At 42.0% G+C, this 16,265-nt stretch overlaps 1 protein-coding gene across 1 annotated transcript in view; it reads left to right on the top strand.

Annotated features, from left to right (window-relative positions):
• gsap (gamma-secretase activating protein) overlaps positions 1-16,265 on the top strand; it is an 82,980-nt gene that overhangs the window by 46,180 nt on the left and 20,535 nt on the right. Inside the window, exon 25 of the mRNA XM_079552408.1 lies at positions 170-265. Coding sequence (XP_079408534.1) covers positions 170-265 — 96 coding nt within the window. The remainder of the gene's footprint in view (positions 1-169; positions 266-16,265) is intronic.

Raw genomic sequence — 16,265 nt, 5'->3', positions numbered from 1 at the left:
TTTTAGTCATAGGAAAAACTTGAGATGAACTCCGACTGACCTTACTGAGTGCACAGCGAAGTACCAAGACACACACACACACACACACACAGTTGGTTTCACTCAAAAAATAATGACGTTGCAATTTTTACTTTATTTTATTATTTTCTCTCTACTCTTCTACTTGCAGACGGTTGACAAGCTGCGGGATCATCTCAACAGGCACCTTCCTCGTTTGGGGAAGAAGAAAATAGACTCGCTTGTCGTCAACTATGTGGCTAAGCTGGTAAGTGTCGCGGCCGTTGTAAAGTGCAAACATCCTGAAGTGACGTTTATGTAAGAGTTTTTAAGTGTCACTCAGTACAAAAAGATGAGTCAGTACAAAAGGCAGCTGTCCGCTTTTAGCTACTTACAGCTCTGTAGAAGGAAGATAAAAGAACACCGGGCAGACCTTTGAGGAATTTATAGACCATATTTGGAATCAGAGTACAGAGTAATTAAATGGGACAGTGATAGACATTAATGGATGTGTCGTTGGCATAGAGTGGTATGTGCAGTGTGTTACAGCCATGAGACGAAGACCACTTGGTTACTTTGCTTGCACATTATAGAAGTGTTTGTGTAGGTAGTCGTTATCTGTGCTGGTTGTTTAGAGCAGTGTTTCCCAACCAGGGGTACGGGGGCCATAGGGGATACTTGGAAATGTTTCAGATGAAAAGGAAGGCGAAACCGATGTGCTTTGTGACGACGATTGCATCATTGCTGTAGTACAGGGGTAGGCAACGTCAGGCCCGAGGGCCAAATCCGGCCCTTCAGCACAGCACCTCTGGCCCTCAAATTGATCTTGAGAAACATTATCACACAAATCAGAGGGTACTTTTAACAATAATAGAGTTAAATGGGAGAAAAAAGGGTAGAAATGCTGTCAATACACCCAATTAGGTCATGTATTATGTACAACACTGGTGTGGGAAGTGCACTGGAAAAGGAATGATCGTTTTAAGGAAGAAATGACATAAATCTACTTGAATTAAGAAATTAAATCTAAGGTTTGAGTAGATTTGTTCTGGTTTTAGATGAGATAAAACCTCTAGTAGTAGTTATTCTCTTAATTCAGATAATTTTGTGTCATTTCAAGTGAAAAACAATTATTTGTCTGATTTCAAGTGGGTTTTATTCTTGTTCCATTGGCGCTAGCATTTGTATCTTGGATTAGCTCAATCCGACTGAAATTCAACATAGAAGAACTTTTATTCAAGCAATTTTAAGTCATTTATCTTATTTAAGATGGTCATTTTGCAGTGTTGTGCTTTACTTTGGGCTAATAATCATCGGCTTCGGCCCTTGGTCTAAGTACAATAAAGAAAGTCGGCCTCCGCCAAGAAAACTTGCCTACCCCTGCTGTAGTACCTCCATATAGCCGCTCATGACTTTAGGCTTGGGAGAGGACGATCGATGTCACAACACTTGTCGTTTCGCGTTGATTGGTCAAATATTTAAGAAGATAGTCAGGTTTTCGGGTTGCAACGGCGCTTCTGTCTGTTATGGAGCCTTATTATGTGAGCTGCATTTATTTGTACGACGGAAACACACAATGTTTCTCGTTTATCTATGTCGGATGTTTCACTCAACAACGCTCAGAAAATGGTTGGTATGCTCTTTCCATGACTTATTTTAATAACAAGTTAAGTGGGAGTGGAGAGGAGAGCGGCAGGAATAGGCCACCGTTTTTACATACTGAAATTTGGTCTTATCTTAGCTTAGATGAGTTTATTTGTACCTGTCTGGTCTTCAGGCGTGCCCTCGGTCACGTAAACACAGCACAGACGGCGTTAGCATTTAGCCTCTCCTGGAAGCTACCAAGCTCTTCCACATTTTCCCTATTTACTATAAAGTATAATTACACAAAATTAAACAATGTGGATTTTCTAAGTGGATGAAAAGGGGAACTACTTTGTAAGGCGTAATAAATTCCAGGAGTACTTCGTCATCTGCGTAGTAATATCTTCACTTTACTATGCAGATGTCGAACTACTCCTGGTTACTCCTGGATACCAAGTCCTTTATCTGACCAACATTATTCTGAATATTGTTACCATATTTGGACACCTTTATGAGACAACAAGTTGACCTTAGTTCATACTGTATGTGCTAAGAGAAGATGTTGAGTTTGTTTCATGTGGATATGTTCAGCCAGGGATATTATAAAGGGAGTCCAAAATTCAGCATTTTGATGGTTTCTATAGTTACCAAGATATAATTCTTAATTGTGTTTTAATTATAGGCTGTTTACAGTGTTGTAAAGTCATGTGAACGTGACTTAATTAATATTTCAGTTAATTAAATCATGTGCACTATGAATTCAATCTTAATTTAAAATAGTAAATACCCCCCATAATGATCCTTTTATAACCCTTTGATGAAGAATTACTTTGCTCACATGTCTAGGCTTCATGCTGCATCCCGTGTTGGGTGTACGTGTTTTGTTGGTTCCCCATAGAGCCACTTGAGTAAAAGCGCTAGGTCTTTAGTATTCTTGTTACATGCAGAGCCTTCACACCTCCGGCTCCAGAAGCAAAGAGGCTCACAGCACATATCAACACAACACGGCATTAAAGCAGGCCAAGGGTGAGGCTCAGAACGAATGGAAATTGGGATGTGCTTTTGGGACTGTGTTGAATTGTAAATGGCAGAAAATACCAGAGACGTCCCGATGTGCTGGAGCGTGCAGTGGATCGGTTTTGTTGCCGCGTATCCCCAAGTTCAAACCTCAAAAGTGAACACTGTGGAAAATTATTCATCCGATATTCATACATTTGCTCATTAATCACTACCTGCTCTTGCTTAGTTTCTCCAGTTATTGAATGAGGCAAACACAGTGCACTGCTCGTATGTGGTGTATTAGCACAAATAAATGAAGCTAGAATAACTTATTGGATCAATTGTGACTTGTCAACTATTTAAAAATGGCTACTTTTGTAATCCATTTTAGTTTTCTGGTACAAACTCAGCAGTTCAATGAGGTTCATTTGGATTGTGGGAAGTGAGCAGCCGACTTTCAGATACAAAAACAAACTGGTCTCAAAATAGAATCTTTAGTTTCATAATTCGTTCACAATCAACTCTAATGATTCAAAATACAGCTACACAAGAACCACTTATCACTTTATATCACTTTATCACTTTATACACCTACACATCTTATTTATTTTAATATTTTTTTGTGCATGCCCCCTAAGGCCTTATAGTTTAACGTTTTATAGCTTATTTTTGCCTAAATTCTGTGTTATACTTTTTATGTTGCACGTACACCGTGAAAAATTCCTAGTTTGTCAAGACGAGGATCTTCTCAATGTATAAAGAGAAAGTTTAACCTCTTAACCCTCAAACGCATAAAAAAGCAACAAAAACGCATCAAAAACAACCTAAAGTCATCAAAAAACAACGAAAAAAGCAACAACAATGCAAAAAACAGACAAAAACGCATTAAAAACCTGACAAAAAAGCACAAAAAATGCATATTGTAGTGTCTTCGGAAAACACGCAGATAAACCACCAGCAAAGAAGCCTCTGAGACTGTAGTGTGTGTATTCTCCTTTACTGGATGATGAAAACTGTGAAAAACATACAGTACATCAGCAAAATGGCTGAACTAGACATGAAAATAAAATGCACTCATCCTATCAGAGTTACAAAAACAATGCTAAATACAGAGCTAAATACAAAAACAAATCACACTTACGGCATTGCCTTGTTAATGCTTTCAGCGTGGTTGGCAACTGCTGAGGATCTGACTGGTAGCCTGTAGCATGGCTCCTGTTTACGTTTTAGAGTCGGGACCGCGAACCGGAAGTAGCGCGGCGAAACCGGAAGTAGCTCTTAACGACAATATTTTTAACTTAGATTATAGAAAATTAGATGAATTATTTATTTATGCAGATCAAATGATTATTTTAACTTGTTGCAACATTTTAAACCTTTTTAAACTAGATGAAATTACTTGTAGAATATTTACTAAAGAATAAACTGCCTTAAAGGCAACACACTCCCCGCCTGGCCTCTAGAGGCCACTATAAACTAACTAAATCTTGGAAGAATCAGTCCTTAGGTAGGAGGAGAATGACTTCAGTCACTGGTCGCATGAAAGTCTTTATATTGCCTTGGTCACTGGTCTTTACTTCGACTTTTCTTACACGACTGTCCTTTCCGGGGAATGTTGCACTGACCCGAGCCATGGGCCAGCTGTTGCGTGTGACCTGCTTATCCTTAAGCAAAACAAGGTCACCGACTTGCAGGTTCCTTTGAGATACAGTCCATTTTTGTCTCTTTTGCAGCGAGGGCAGGTACTCTCGCCTCCAGCGCGTCCAAAACTGGTTAGCGAGAGCCTGCACTTGTCTCCATTGCTTTGTGTATAAGTCTTTGTCCAGGAAATTTCCAGGAGGTGGTAGAAGGCACGATTTCTGTGTGAGGAGCATTGACGGAGTGAGGATGAAAGGGTTCTCTGGATCTGAAGAAACTGGGAGAAGTGGCCTTGCATTTATGATGGCTGTAACTTCCGCCATGAGCGTGCACAACACTTCGTGAGTTAGTTGTACCTTGTCTTGCAGTAGCATGGAGTCCAGAATTCTTCGAGCAACACCAATCATGCGCTCCCAGGAGCCTCCCATGTGGGAGGCATGAGGCGGGTTGAATTCCCAGCTGCAACCTTGGTCTTTTAGATACTGTTGCATGGTTTTGTCCATACCTAACTCCTTGGATGCCCCTATGAAATTAGTGCCTCGATCGGATAAGAGTCTTTTGGCGGGACCTCTTAGAGCAAAGAAGCGTCTTAGGGCATTTACGCAGCTGGACGTGTCTAGAGATTCGATCACCTCAATATGTACAGCTCTCGAACTCATGCAGCTAAACATGATGGCCCAGCGCTTACTTTGGGCTTGTCCGCCCCTGGTACGCCTTGTACTTATTGTCCAGGGCCCGAAAACATCAAGGCCCACGTAGGTAAAGGCAGGACACATTTTGAGCCGTTCAGGTGGTAGATCTGCCATGCGTTGTTCTTCCTGTTTTCCACGTAGTTTGCGGCAAATAATGCATTTGTGGATCACCGAGTTGACAAGTCTTTTCCCCCCTATTAGCCAAAGCCCTGCAGCCCTGATTGCTCCTTCCGTCAGGTGACGACCCTGGTGTTTTACCTGTTCGTGGTGATGACGAGTGAGCAGGAGAGAGACGTGAGAGTCTTTGGGAATGATTATTGGGGTCTTTTCAAAGTTCTCAAGCTCAGAGTGTTTGAGTCGTCCTCCTACAACAATAAGGCCATTGTCGAGGACTGGGCTGAGTTTTTGAAGAGCACTTTGCGTGGGAATTGGTTTGCCAGCTTGAAGAGCCAACAGTTCTTTTTCAAAAGTTGCTTGTTGTGTCTCTTTGAGAATGACGTTCTTTGCTTGAGTCATTTCATCCGGTGTTCGAGGTAAGTGACATTTGTGCCATCCTTTGCATTCACTGTTTGGTTTACTGCCATTGAACGTTTTTGCAATGTGGACGAGGAACGCTACTGCTCTGACCAGGGACTTGAAGGTGGAGAAGCGTTGAAAGCGTTTGCAAGTGAGTACTTGGATGTTAGTTGCCAGAGTTTTTACTTGTGGCCTTACTTCACAGTCTTTGTCTGGTTCGATTAACTCAAACTCTCCACTTACTTGTTTTGTTTCAGCAGGTGGACGATAGATGAAGGAAGGTCCGGTGAACCAAGTTGTCTTTGCCAGTTGAGATGGTGTCAGCGACCGTGAAGCATGATCTGCAGGGTTTTCCTCTGTGCGCACATAGTGCCACTGTTCTGGCTTTGAGGACTGACGAATACGCTGCACTCTGTTGTGGACGTATGTGTAGAATCTTTTTGACTCGTTACAGATATAGCCGAGGACTACCTTACTGTCTGTGTGAAAGTGAACTGCGTCCAGCTGTAGGTCTAACTCATCCTGAATTAGATCGGCCATCTCGACTGCCAAGACGGCGGCGCACAGTTCGAGCCTTGGTATGGTAGGTTCTGACTGGGGAGCAAGTCTTGCCTTGCCCATTATGAATCCTACCTCCACCTTATCGTCAGGATGGACTGCTTTCAGGTAGGCTACAGCACCAATCGCTTTGGTTGAAGCATCCGAGAATAGATACAGTTCGTTGCGTTTAGCTTGCCTGAGAGTGGTGAATGTGTAGGTTCTTGGGACATGAAGTTCTTTTAGATCTTTGAGGGAATCTCTCCAACTTTCCCATTTGCTTTGCTTGTCCTGCGGAAGCGGTGTGTCCCATTCTGAACACTCTGAGGAGAGTTCACGGAGTAGAGCTCTTCCTTGGATTGTGACGGGTGCCAATAGGCCCAGTGGATCAAAGACGCTATTGACAGAGGACAAAACACCTCGGCGAGTGAATGGTTTGATTGTGGTGGCCACTGAGAAGGTGAAAGTGTCCGTCGTTGTTTCCCAAATGAGACCTAGGCTTCGCTGTGACTGAGCTTCTTCGCCACCAAGATCTAGGTCTTTAACGACTGCAGCACAATCTTCAGGACAAAAGGCCTGTGTCACTGTTTGAGAGTTAGAAGCAAACTTGTGCAGGCGAAGATTGGACTCAGCGAGAGAGGCTTGTGTTCTTTGGAGCAAGTCAATTGCTTCAGCTGGAGAAGGCAGAGAGATCAAGCCGTCGTCAACGTAAAAATGCCTCTCCACAAACTCGACTGTGTCAGCGCCATAGTCTTTTGCTCCTGCCTTGATGGCCTTGCGCAGTCCGTATACAGCAACAGCGGGAGATGGTGAGTTTCCAAATACATGGACCTTCATACGATACTCAATGACTTCCTTGTTTACATCATTGTCCTTATGCCACAGAAAACGGAGGTAGTTCCGATGGTCTTCACGCACCATGAAACAATGAAACATTTGCTGTATATCGGCCATAATGGCGACAGACTCTTTCCGGAATCGAAGGAGGACACCGACCAGACTGTTGTTTAGATCGGGGCCGGAGAGGAGGACACTGTTCAGGGACACGCCGGAGTATTGGGCACTGGAATCAAAAACAACCCTGATCTTGTTGGGCTTTTGTGGGTGATAAACCCCGAATGTTGGAAGATACCAGGACTCTTCTCCTTGTTTTAGCGGAGGAGCCACTTCAGCATGACCGTTGGAGAAAATGCCTTCCATGAACTCGACGTATTGCTCCTGCATTTGAGGTTTTCTCTGTAAGTTTCTTTTGAGAGATGCAAACCGACTGACTGCAAGCTCTCTGTTGTTTGGCATTTGTTGGCGGGGTTCTTTAAAAGGAAGTGGGGCAACCCAACTATTGTCGTCGTCTCTGTACATTCCTTTGTCCATAATCTCCAAGAAGAGTGTGTCCTCGATAGAAGGAGCTGGTTTGTTGTCGTGTTCTGTGCGGTTGAATACCGTTTGTCCCAGAGTTTGTTCAGGTGCTTTACCCTGCCTTTTTGTGTGTGGCATTTCTGTGAGTTGCAGAAAGTTGTCACAGAGTCCAAAAACTGTGGGACGGCCATTTTCGAGAATGATTGTCTTGAACGTGTTGACTTCAGGTTTATGAACTTTACCCCGGCACACCTCTCCGACTACGACCCACCCTAAATCTAGGCGTTGGGCAAAGGGAGCGTGATGAGGGCCATTGAGTTGTTCCCTAACCTTGTGTGCGCGTAAAACATCTCGACCTAGTAGCAAAAGTATTTCAGCCTTAGGATCTAGCTCTGGAATGAACTTGGCTATGGGCCGGAGGTGAGGCTGGTGCTGCACAGCGCTTGGAGTTGGGATTTCGCTCCTATTGTTAGGAATGTCTTGACATTCAATGAGTGGAGGTAATGGGATAACCACTGACCCATCTAGTGACTCAATCTGGAAACCGTCGGCCATTTTACCCCATGTTTCAACAAGGCCAGAGCATGTTCTTAAGTTGTAGCAGAAAGGCTCAGTTTTAATGTCAAAAAGTTCAAAGAACTCAGGCCTAGCTAAAGAACGATTGCTCTGGTCGTCCATGATTACATAAGCTTTAACAGCACTGTCCTTTTGACCTTTTGGATACACCCTGGTGAGACATATTTTTGAACATGAACGACCCCACTGACCTTGGCCACACACTTCAGTACAGCTTGAGGTTACCTCAACATTGTCGAGTTGATTTTCTCCCTCCCCGCCATCCTCTTGGGCCGGTGGAGGAGCCTTGTTGCTTTGTGGTGGAGGACCGGGATGCATGACTGTGTCGTGGCGTGTGCTGTCACATTCAGTGCACTTTACTGTAGATTTACAGTCCTTGGCGAGATGCGTGTCTGAAGAGCAACACTTGAAACATATTCCTTTCTCTTTGAGGAAGGCCTTTCTTTCATCCAGTAGTTTGTTCCTGAATGTCCTGCATTTCTTGAGTGGGTGTGGCTTATTGTGCAGCGGGCAGTTCTTGTTAATGTCGTTGTTGGGGGTTGAAATGTTCGTTTTGTGCACAGCGATTGGTTTGGCTGAGTTAAAGTTCTTTACGTTGGGTCTTTCTGGTTTAGTGTACGTTTGACTGTTTTGTTGGGTGAAACTTGGATCATTGCGTTTCTTTGCCTCCTTGCATATGAACTTGCAAAAGTACTTGAAAGGTGGGAAACAGCCGTTATTTTCCTCTTTGTAGTTGGACCCATGAGTCATCCATCTTTCTTGGAGTGCATAAGGGAGTTTGTCTACAATTGGACCTATTCCCCGAGAAGTGTCCAGATATGACAGACCAGGAAGATAGCCATCCTCCATGGCTCCTTGGATCTCTTGGAGCAGATCACCTAGTTCGCGCAGTTTGACACAGTCCTTAGTTGTTAATCTCGGAAAACTGTCCAATTTTTGGAAGAGTGACTTTTCGATCACTTCAGGGGCTGCATAACAGTCACGAAGTCTGTCCCATGCTTTCTGTAGTGCTGCACCAGAGTTATTGACGTGTACTGAGCGTATGCGCTTGACTTGATTACTTGACTCCTTTCCCAGCCATTTTGTCATGAGATCTAACTCCTGAGTTGGTGTTAGGTGGACTTCGGCTATAGCACCAATGAATGAGGAGTACCACGCTCTGAAGTTCTCTGGCCTATCGTCGTATTGGTAGAGGCCTGACGTGATTAGGTCTCGACGTGCCATGTATTGGGCAAATGGCTCAGCTGGGTGTGACATACTAGCTGCAGTATTGTAACGAGGCATGAATGGAGATGCGTGAGGCCTGAGAGCGTTCTGTGTTTGTTCTACTCTTGGTTTTGTCTCAACTTTAGTTGGGCAAGGTTTAGTTTGAATAGGCGAAGCTGCCTGTTTGAAAGTGAACTTTGGCCTAATGCTGATAGGTGGTGGTTCTGCAAATTCCTCCTCAGGTGGGTCCCATGTTACAAATGTATCATCTGAGGCCACGTGTTGTGCCGATGTAGCTGGGACTTGTGGGAGATGAATGTCCCTTTGTGATTGTACGTAGTAATTTGTTCTTTCTCTTTTTACTTTGTCTAATAAAGAATTCCTGCTCTCATATTCATCTGCATCTTCTAGCACTTCAGCCTCTGCTTCCGCAGCATGAGCTTCCCTTTGTTTTGTTAGCACTTCTAGCGCTGTGTCAATTTTCAGTTTTTGTAGTTCACTTATAGCTTTTTCCACTTTTAGCTCTGCTTCTTTACTTGCATAGGATGCTCTCACCTTCGCTGCCTCTGCTTTAGCACGAGCACGAGCAGCACTCTTCACAGATGAGCATGCGGTGCCGGTTGGACTTGCAGCAGATCGGTTGCTTAATGCCATTTTGACCACGATGAAACATCGGATGGTGCCTTTTCACTGTAGTGTCTTCGGAAAACACGCAGATAAACCACCAGCAAAGAAGCCTCTGAGACTGTAGTGTGTGTATTCTCCTTTACTGGATGATGAAAACTGTGAAAAACATACAGTACATCAGCAAAATGGCTGAACTAGACATGAAAATAAAATGCACTCATCCTATCAGAGTTACAAAAACAATGCTAAATACAGAGCTAAATACAAAAACAAATCACACTTACGGCATTGCCTTGTTAATGCTTTCAGCGTGGTTGGCAACTGCTGAGGATCTGACTGGTAGCCTGTAGCATGGCTCCTGTTTACGTTTTAGAGTCGGGACCGCGAACCGGAAGTAGCGCGGCGAAACCGGAAGTAGCTCTTAACGACAATATTTTTAACTTAGATTATAGAAAATTAGATGAATTATTTATTTATGCAGATCAAATGATTATTTTAACTTGTTGCAACATTTTAAACCTTTTTAAACTAGATGAAATTACTTGTAGAATATTTACTAAAGAATAAACTGCCTTAAAGGCAACACACATATAAAAAACAACAAAAGCATATCAAAAAACAACAAAAATGTACAAAAGCAACAAAAATGCATTAAAAACTCAACAAAAATGCAAAAAACGGACAAAAATGCATAAAAAGCAACAAAAACATATAAAAAAAACTTAATAAAAACAACGAAAAAAGCATTAAAAAAAGCACCAAAAATGCATTAAAAAAACAACAAAAATGTATCAAAAAAACAACAAAAAAGCTTCAAAAAAGCATCAAAAATACGATGCAAAAAATCCTCGCTCCGTTATGTAAGTCTTAGCTTTCAAATGAGGCTGTAAACTCTCCAGGCAAGAAACATTTTAAATTGGGTAAAGCCGAATTGGAGAAAATGTGTTTGGATAAGGCGGGGGTTAAGAGGTTAAGTTGAAAACATGTCGTAGGAATTTCTAAAACTGTCATGTGATTTGTCTTTGGCCATGGTTTAATTTACGGTGACCACAATATTAATTTCACTTACACGCATATGAAAACATAATTGGAAACATGCCCAAAGACAAGTTTTCCTATTATGGTTTTAAAAGGATGGATGTATGCACCGGTACATACATTTTTTGTGAATTTCCTGAAAAGTGTTGTGATTGGATTTGCTGTTTGAGTTAGAAATAAAGACCCCATTAAGACGGCATGTTTGTCGTTAACAAAGGATATTGCACTTTCTAAAAGGCTGCATTCTTCACGGCTAGTAAAACGGCACAGTTTAAATGTCTCTCATTCTAGGATCAACTCTAATTAAAACACAGTGGAGTGAAACACCATAATCCACTGTTGCTTCCTGTGTTTAACGGCTGCATTGCTGTGAACACAGGCTCCTCTCCTGTCCACACATAAAGAATATCTCCTCTGCTTGTCGCTGCTTATTGAGACTAATAGCTGCATTGACACCGGGGAGAAGTTGGAGCTCAAACAGATTACAGCTTTTAAAATCCAGGGAGGTTGTGCTGTGATAGATTGCGGCTGCACAGTGCATTATTGTCATCGTAATTTATTCCCTTCTGCCTTTTGGACCAGACAACCCCATATGCTTTGAATTGTTATATTTCGAGTCAAAGTCAAGGGTTCTGTTACGTAAACTTTTGGACCTTGTTTTTACTGCTGTTTTATCATTAAAACCACAACGTTTGGTTCAGCTCTGTTCGGCTCTACTGTCATTCATTTCATTTGAGCATATTTTCTTCTTTTTTTGTAAGAGAAATCAGTCATGGCGACGTGTAAACAAGCAGCAACCTCTCTCGCGCTCTTGGTACAGCTGTTTTTTTTTGCCTTTTTCTGCAAACTGCTTTTGCGGTTTCTGTGTTCCACATTGTTTTACTGGATGCTTTTGTACGTCTTTGCCGTGTTTTTGTAGCCTGGCTAACACCAGACTAAAATCACAAGTGATATTTAGTCTGGGGACCACCAATTCATTTTCTCGTAGGAGAGGTGTGGTTTACGATCGTCCATAGTCGTTTATTGGGCGATACGAAAAAAAAAAAAAAAAAGTCTCATGCGTCTGCACGTAGCCCCAGCCAATCATATCATCGTATGAGATGACGTATGACGTACCCGCTGTAAACTTTTGAGCTAAATTATTTAGAACAAGGTCTAAAGCTTGATCAAAAAATACCATCGTGTCTGCTGCTGTCATGTTGGATCCGTAAATAAACTTTTTTTTAAATTATCCGTAAATAAACTACAAGCTTCCATATATCGAATAGTGCGTCATCGTCTTGCCGTCCCTCCTCGCTCTGTGATTGGTTCCCAAATCCACCGGAGATTTGGCCATGGTCCCCAGGCTGTTGTGCAGTTCGAAATAATTCGAGCGCACACAGCAGCCTGGTGTTAGCCAGGTTAGTGTTTTTGTGGAGTTCAGCAGATTTTTTTTCACTGTAAAGAGTCCATAATTGTCTTGAAGAAAGCAGTTTGTTAAAAGTAAACAAACTTAAGACATTTGAGACCTGCACATTTCTTCTTCTGAGACACCGAAGAGGCACCAAGAGCCCCCAACAACTGCAGCACAGGTGGAGGAAGGGACATAGGAGGAGGTGTCCGGGCAAGACTCAAATTTAAGTCACACATGCCTTCAGTCCCTACTAGTGTTCTGGCTAATGGACGTTCACTGGAGAATAAAACACATGAACTCTTGTGGAGCCGAGGGAGCTGCGCAGGAGGGAGATGAACGAGGAGGAGGAGCTGACCAGTGCAGGACACCACGATTTGAAACAGGAGGCAGTGCACAGTTTCAGAGGAGCACTGAAGGCGGGCAGCCAGGTTTCCTTTGGGTGCTACGGTTTCCCATCCATCCATCCATCCATCCATCTTCCACTTGTCCGTTGCCGGGTCGCACCAGCCCCTTATGGCTCCTCCTGCAGGTGGTGGGTCCACGGGAGGACGGCTTCACGATTAAACGGGTCTGTTGGCCTCTCATAAGAGGCTTCTGAACCACTCTTTGTCTGACCCATCACTTGGGACCTGTTTGCCATGGGAGACCATACGAATCCACGAAGCCCCCGACAACATAGCTCCTGGGATCATTCGGTACCCTTACTTAAAGGAATAGTTAATAGTTTTTCCATACTGAGATATGTTCTTACCTGAGCTTAGACGAGTTGATGCCCCCCCCCCCCCCCCCCCCCCCCGTGAATGAGATCAGACAGTTCTTCCATGCTGTGGTATGTTCTTACCTGAGCCCATGGACATTGGGAGAGGCCAAATGCTAACAACATCTTTGGTCTTTGTGCGTGACTGAGGGCACACACAAAGACCAGACAGGTACGCACCAACTCGTCTAAGCTCAGGTGAGAACATATCTCAGTATGCAAAAACGCTGAACTATTCCTTTAATTTGAATGGTTGCAATTTGCAAATTACAAAAGCAATGTCATATATGTCATACTGTATATTTAAAATGCACACTGTGAGATCTCAAATTTGTAAAACGTGTCATTCAAATTCACTCTTCGTTATTTTCCAAAAGCTTTTGTTAAACATGACCAGAGAGAGAGAGGCCCGCCCCGTCTATAGTGAATGAGTGTGAGCAATGGGATGAGTTTATAACATAATGAATTGTAATAGGCAGATATAGTCTTAATTATGCGGCAGAACAGTTACGCTGTGATCTGAAGGTTGTTAAACTTTTCCTCTGCGGGGAGCCACACTGACTAAATCCGGTCTTTTGTCAGGACAAGGCTCATTAGGACAAATCGCTGAATCTGGGGTTTTTATTTTAATGGAACAACGCAAAGGGATTATGAGGTTGTTTCTGAAAAAGCGCTTGTTTTCTGCCTTGGTATAGATTAAAAACAATTTTGAAGAATTCGATACGGAGTCTAGTCGTTTGCTTGTTGCAGTTCATTTTCCTGCTCTCTGCTGTGTATTGAGAACTGCCTGAATGAATTCCTCTTCTCCTTTTCATGCTGTGAAGTTTATAGTTCAATGTCGTGTTGTTGTTTCTTGACGGAGCGAGTCTAAATCTGACTGTTCACACCTGCCATTGAAAACACTAAATATCAATAATGGAGAAGTGGTTCATTTTCGCTTCATAAGATGTCTTGGAAAATCGCTTAAGTTTCAAACACCCACCGAGAGGTCATTTGAAGACAGTTTCCTACCGATGTCAAGAGAATGGATGTGAATCTTTTATTCTTTCAGAAGACAAGAAGATTTATCAGAGCTCTTAGCCAACGCGTTTTAACAAAAAAAGAAATGACCCTAAAATTCCGGAGCTTCGATACTCTTCTTTTTACTTTGACATTCAACATGTAGAAGCTGAAAAGATACGAGGCCATCAGAGGCATTTAACACATCTGAACCATTAATGAGAACATAGTAGTGTTGTTATTGAGTGAGCACTGTATAGATTCGCCTTCAACCTATGATTTATGCCTTTGCAAATAACTACTGTGTTTACTGCACATTTGAAAACTCTCTGACCCCAATTTGTGCATTTCTCCAGCAGTGAGTCATGGAGATTCTTTGGCGCTGAAACTATAGCCTCTTCCTGACTGTGCATTGGGATAAAAATAAGATAGACCCATGTCCTTCTTTTATTATCGCCCTGTTGTTGTTGTTAGAATTGTTTTCTGGCACCCAAGACCACTAAAACAATAGAAATCATTGGTATACAAATAATTATTAAATGATGATAATGAAAATGTTCATGTACAGATTTTGTTTTTAGAAATGAAGCTGGTGAGTTGACTTATTTTCCCCAATGATGGTTTTTGCTTATTTTTTGAGCTAAAGATGCTGCTTTTATTTACTTAAGGGGAATATGTTAACCTCTTAACCCCCACCTGCAACGAAAATGCAACGAAAGAGCGACAAAAACGTGCCAGGAAGAGCAACTATAGCAAAATAAAAAAGTGACAAAAACGCAATGAAAACACGACAGAAAAGCAATGAAAAAAGTGATGAAAAAGGCACAAAAGAGCGACCAGAAAGTGACAAAAGCACAACCTAAATGTGACAGAAAACAACCGTAAAGTGACAAAAACACAACCTTAAAGTGACAAAAAACAACCGTAAAGTGACAAAAACACAACAGAAAAATTACAAAAAAGTGACAAAAAAAGCAAAAAAGAAGCAACAAAAGAGCGTCAAAAGCGCGCCAGAAAAACAGCAATGGCACAACAAAAAAGTAACAAAAGAGCAACAAAAACGTGTAAATAAAACAAAACGAAAACACAACAAAAACGCTTCAAATATGTGAAAAAGCATATCAGTTTTGTAGGCTTTTGTTTTCAAATGAGACACTACTCTGTTGCTCTCCAGTCAAAAAGCTTCTAGATTTGGGTAAAGCCGAACTGGAGAAAATGTGCTCGGTTAAAGGAATAGGCCGCCGTTTTTACATACTGAGATGTGTTCTTACCTAAGCTTAGACGAGTTCATTTGTACCTGTCTGGTCTTCACGTGTGCCCTCAGTCATGTAAACACAGCGCAGACGGCGTTAGCATTTAGCCACTTTAAAAATCCATACTCAAAACCTCACCTATTCTGTTCTGTATTCTATTTCTTCCTGTTTTTAAGGTTTGTAATGTTTCCATTTCCCATCACTAGAACTTGTGGCACTTTGTAATCCCCTGTAATAGGCCACTGTTTTTCCAAACTGAAATATGTTCTTACCTGAGCTTAGACGAGTTTGCTCAGTGGAGGGCCGGTTTTCTTCATCGTCAAAAGACCAAGGGCCGGACCCTCCAATTGAAGCAATTGACGTAAAGCATCACTTTCTACATATGCCAGTGTTGTACATCTTATACACCAGGAAAATGTCCATCTTAAATTAGATAAATGACTTAAAATCGCTTGAATAAAGTTTTTTTTTATGTTAAATTTGAGTAAATTAAATTTGAGTAAATTTAAGATCAGATAAAAACGCTAATGACAATCGAACAAATAGAAATCCTACTGGAAATCAGACAAATTAACTTTTACTGTAAAAAACATTTCTTTTTCCCTTGAAATTATACAAAATAATCTGAATTAAGAAATAACTTGAAAAAAACGTGCTTGTTCAATCTACTCAAACGTTAGATTTAATCTCTTAATTCAAGTAGATTTAAGTCATTTCTTCCTTTAGATGATTATTCTTTCAGGATTATGCCCTAAAAGGGTGCTCTGCTAAGACATTTTAAGGAATTGGCAGTATTTTTCCTCATTTCTAGACAACTTTAACAGGAATTCGATCTCTGATTTGGGTCATAATATTTCTCAAAATCATCTCGAGGGCCAGAGTTTGATGATGGAGGGCCGGTTTTGGCCCCCGGGCCTGATGTTGCCTGCCCCTGATTTAGCCACTCCTCCTCTCGTCTATGGGGCCAAACGGGGGTGAAGTTAGTTTGGGAGAGGCCAAATGCTAACAACATCTTTGGTATTTTTGCGTGACTGAGCGCACGCATAAAGACCAGACAGGTATTCATCAACTCGTCTAAGCTCAGGTAAGAACATATC

This window comes from Gobius niger (genome assembly GCF_951799975.1).
Source record: "Gobius niger genome assembly, chromosome: 2".
Taxonomy (NCBI): domain Eukaryota; kingdom Metazoa; phylum Chordata; class Actinopteri; order Gobiiformes; family Gobiidae; genus Gobius; species Gobius niger.
This window is presented reverse-complemented; position numbering and strand designations above follow the sequence as displayed.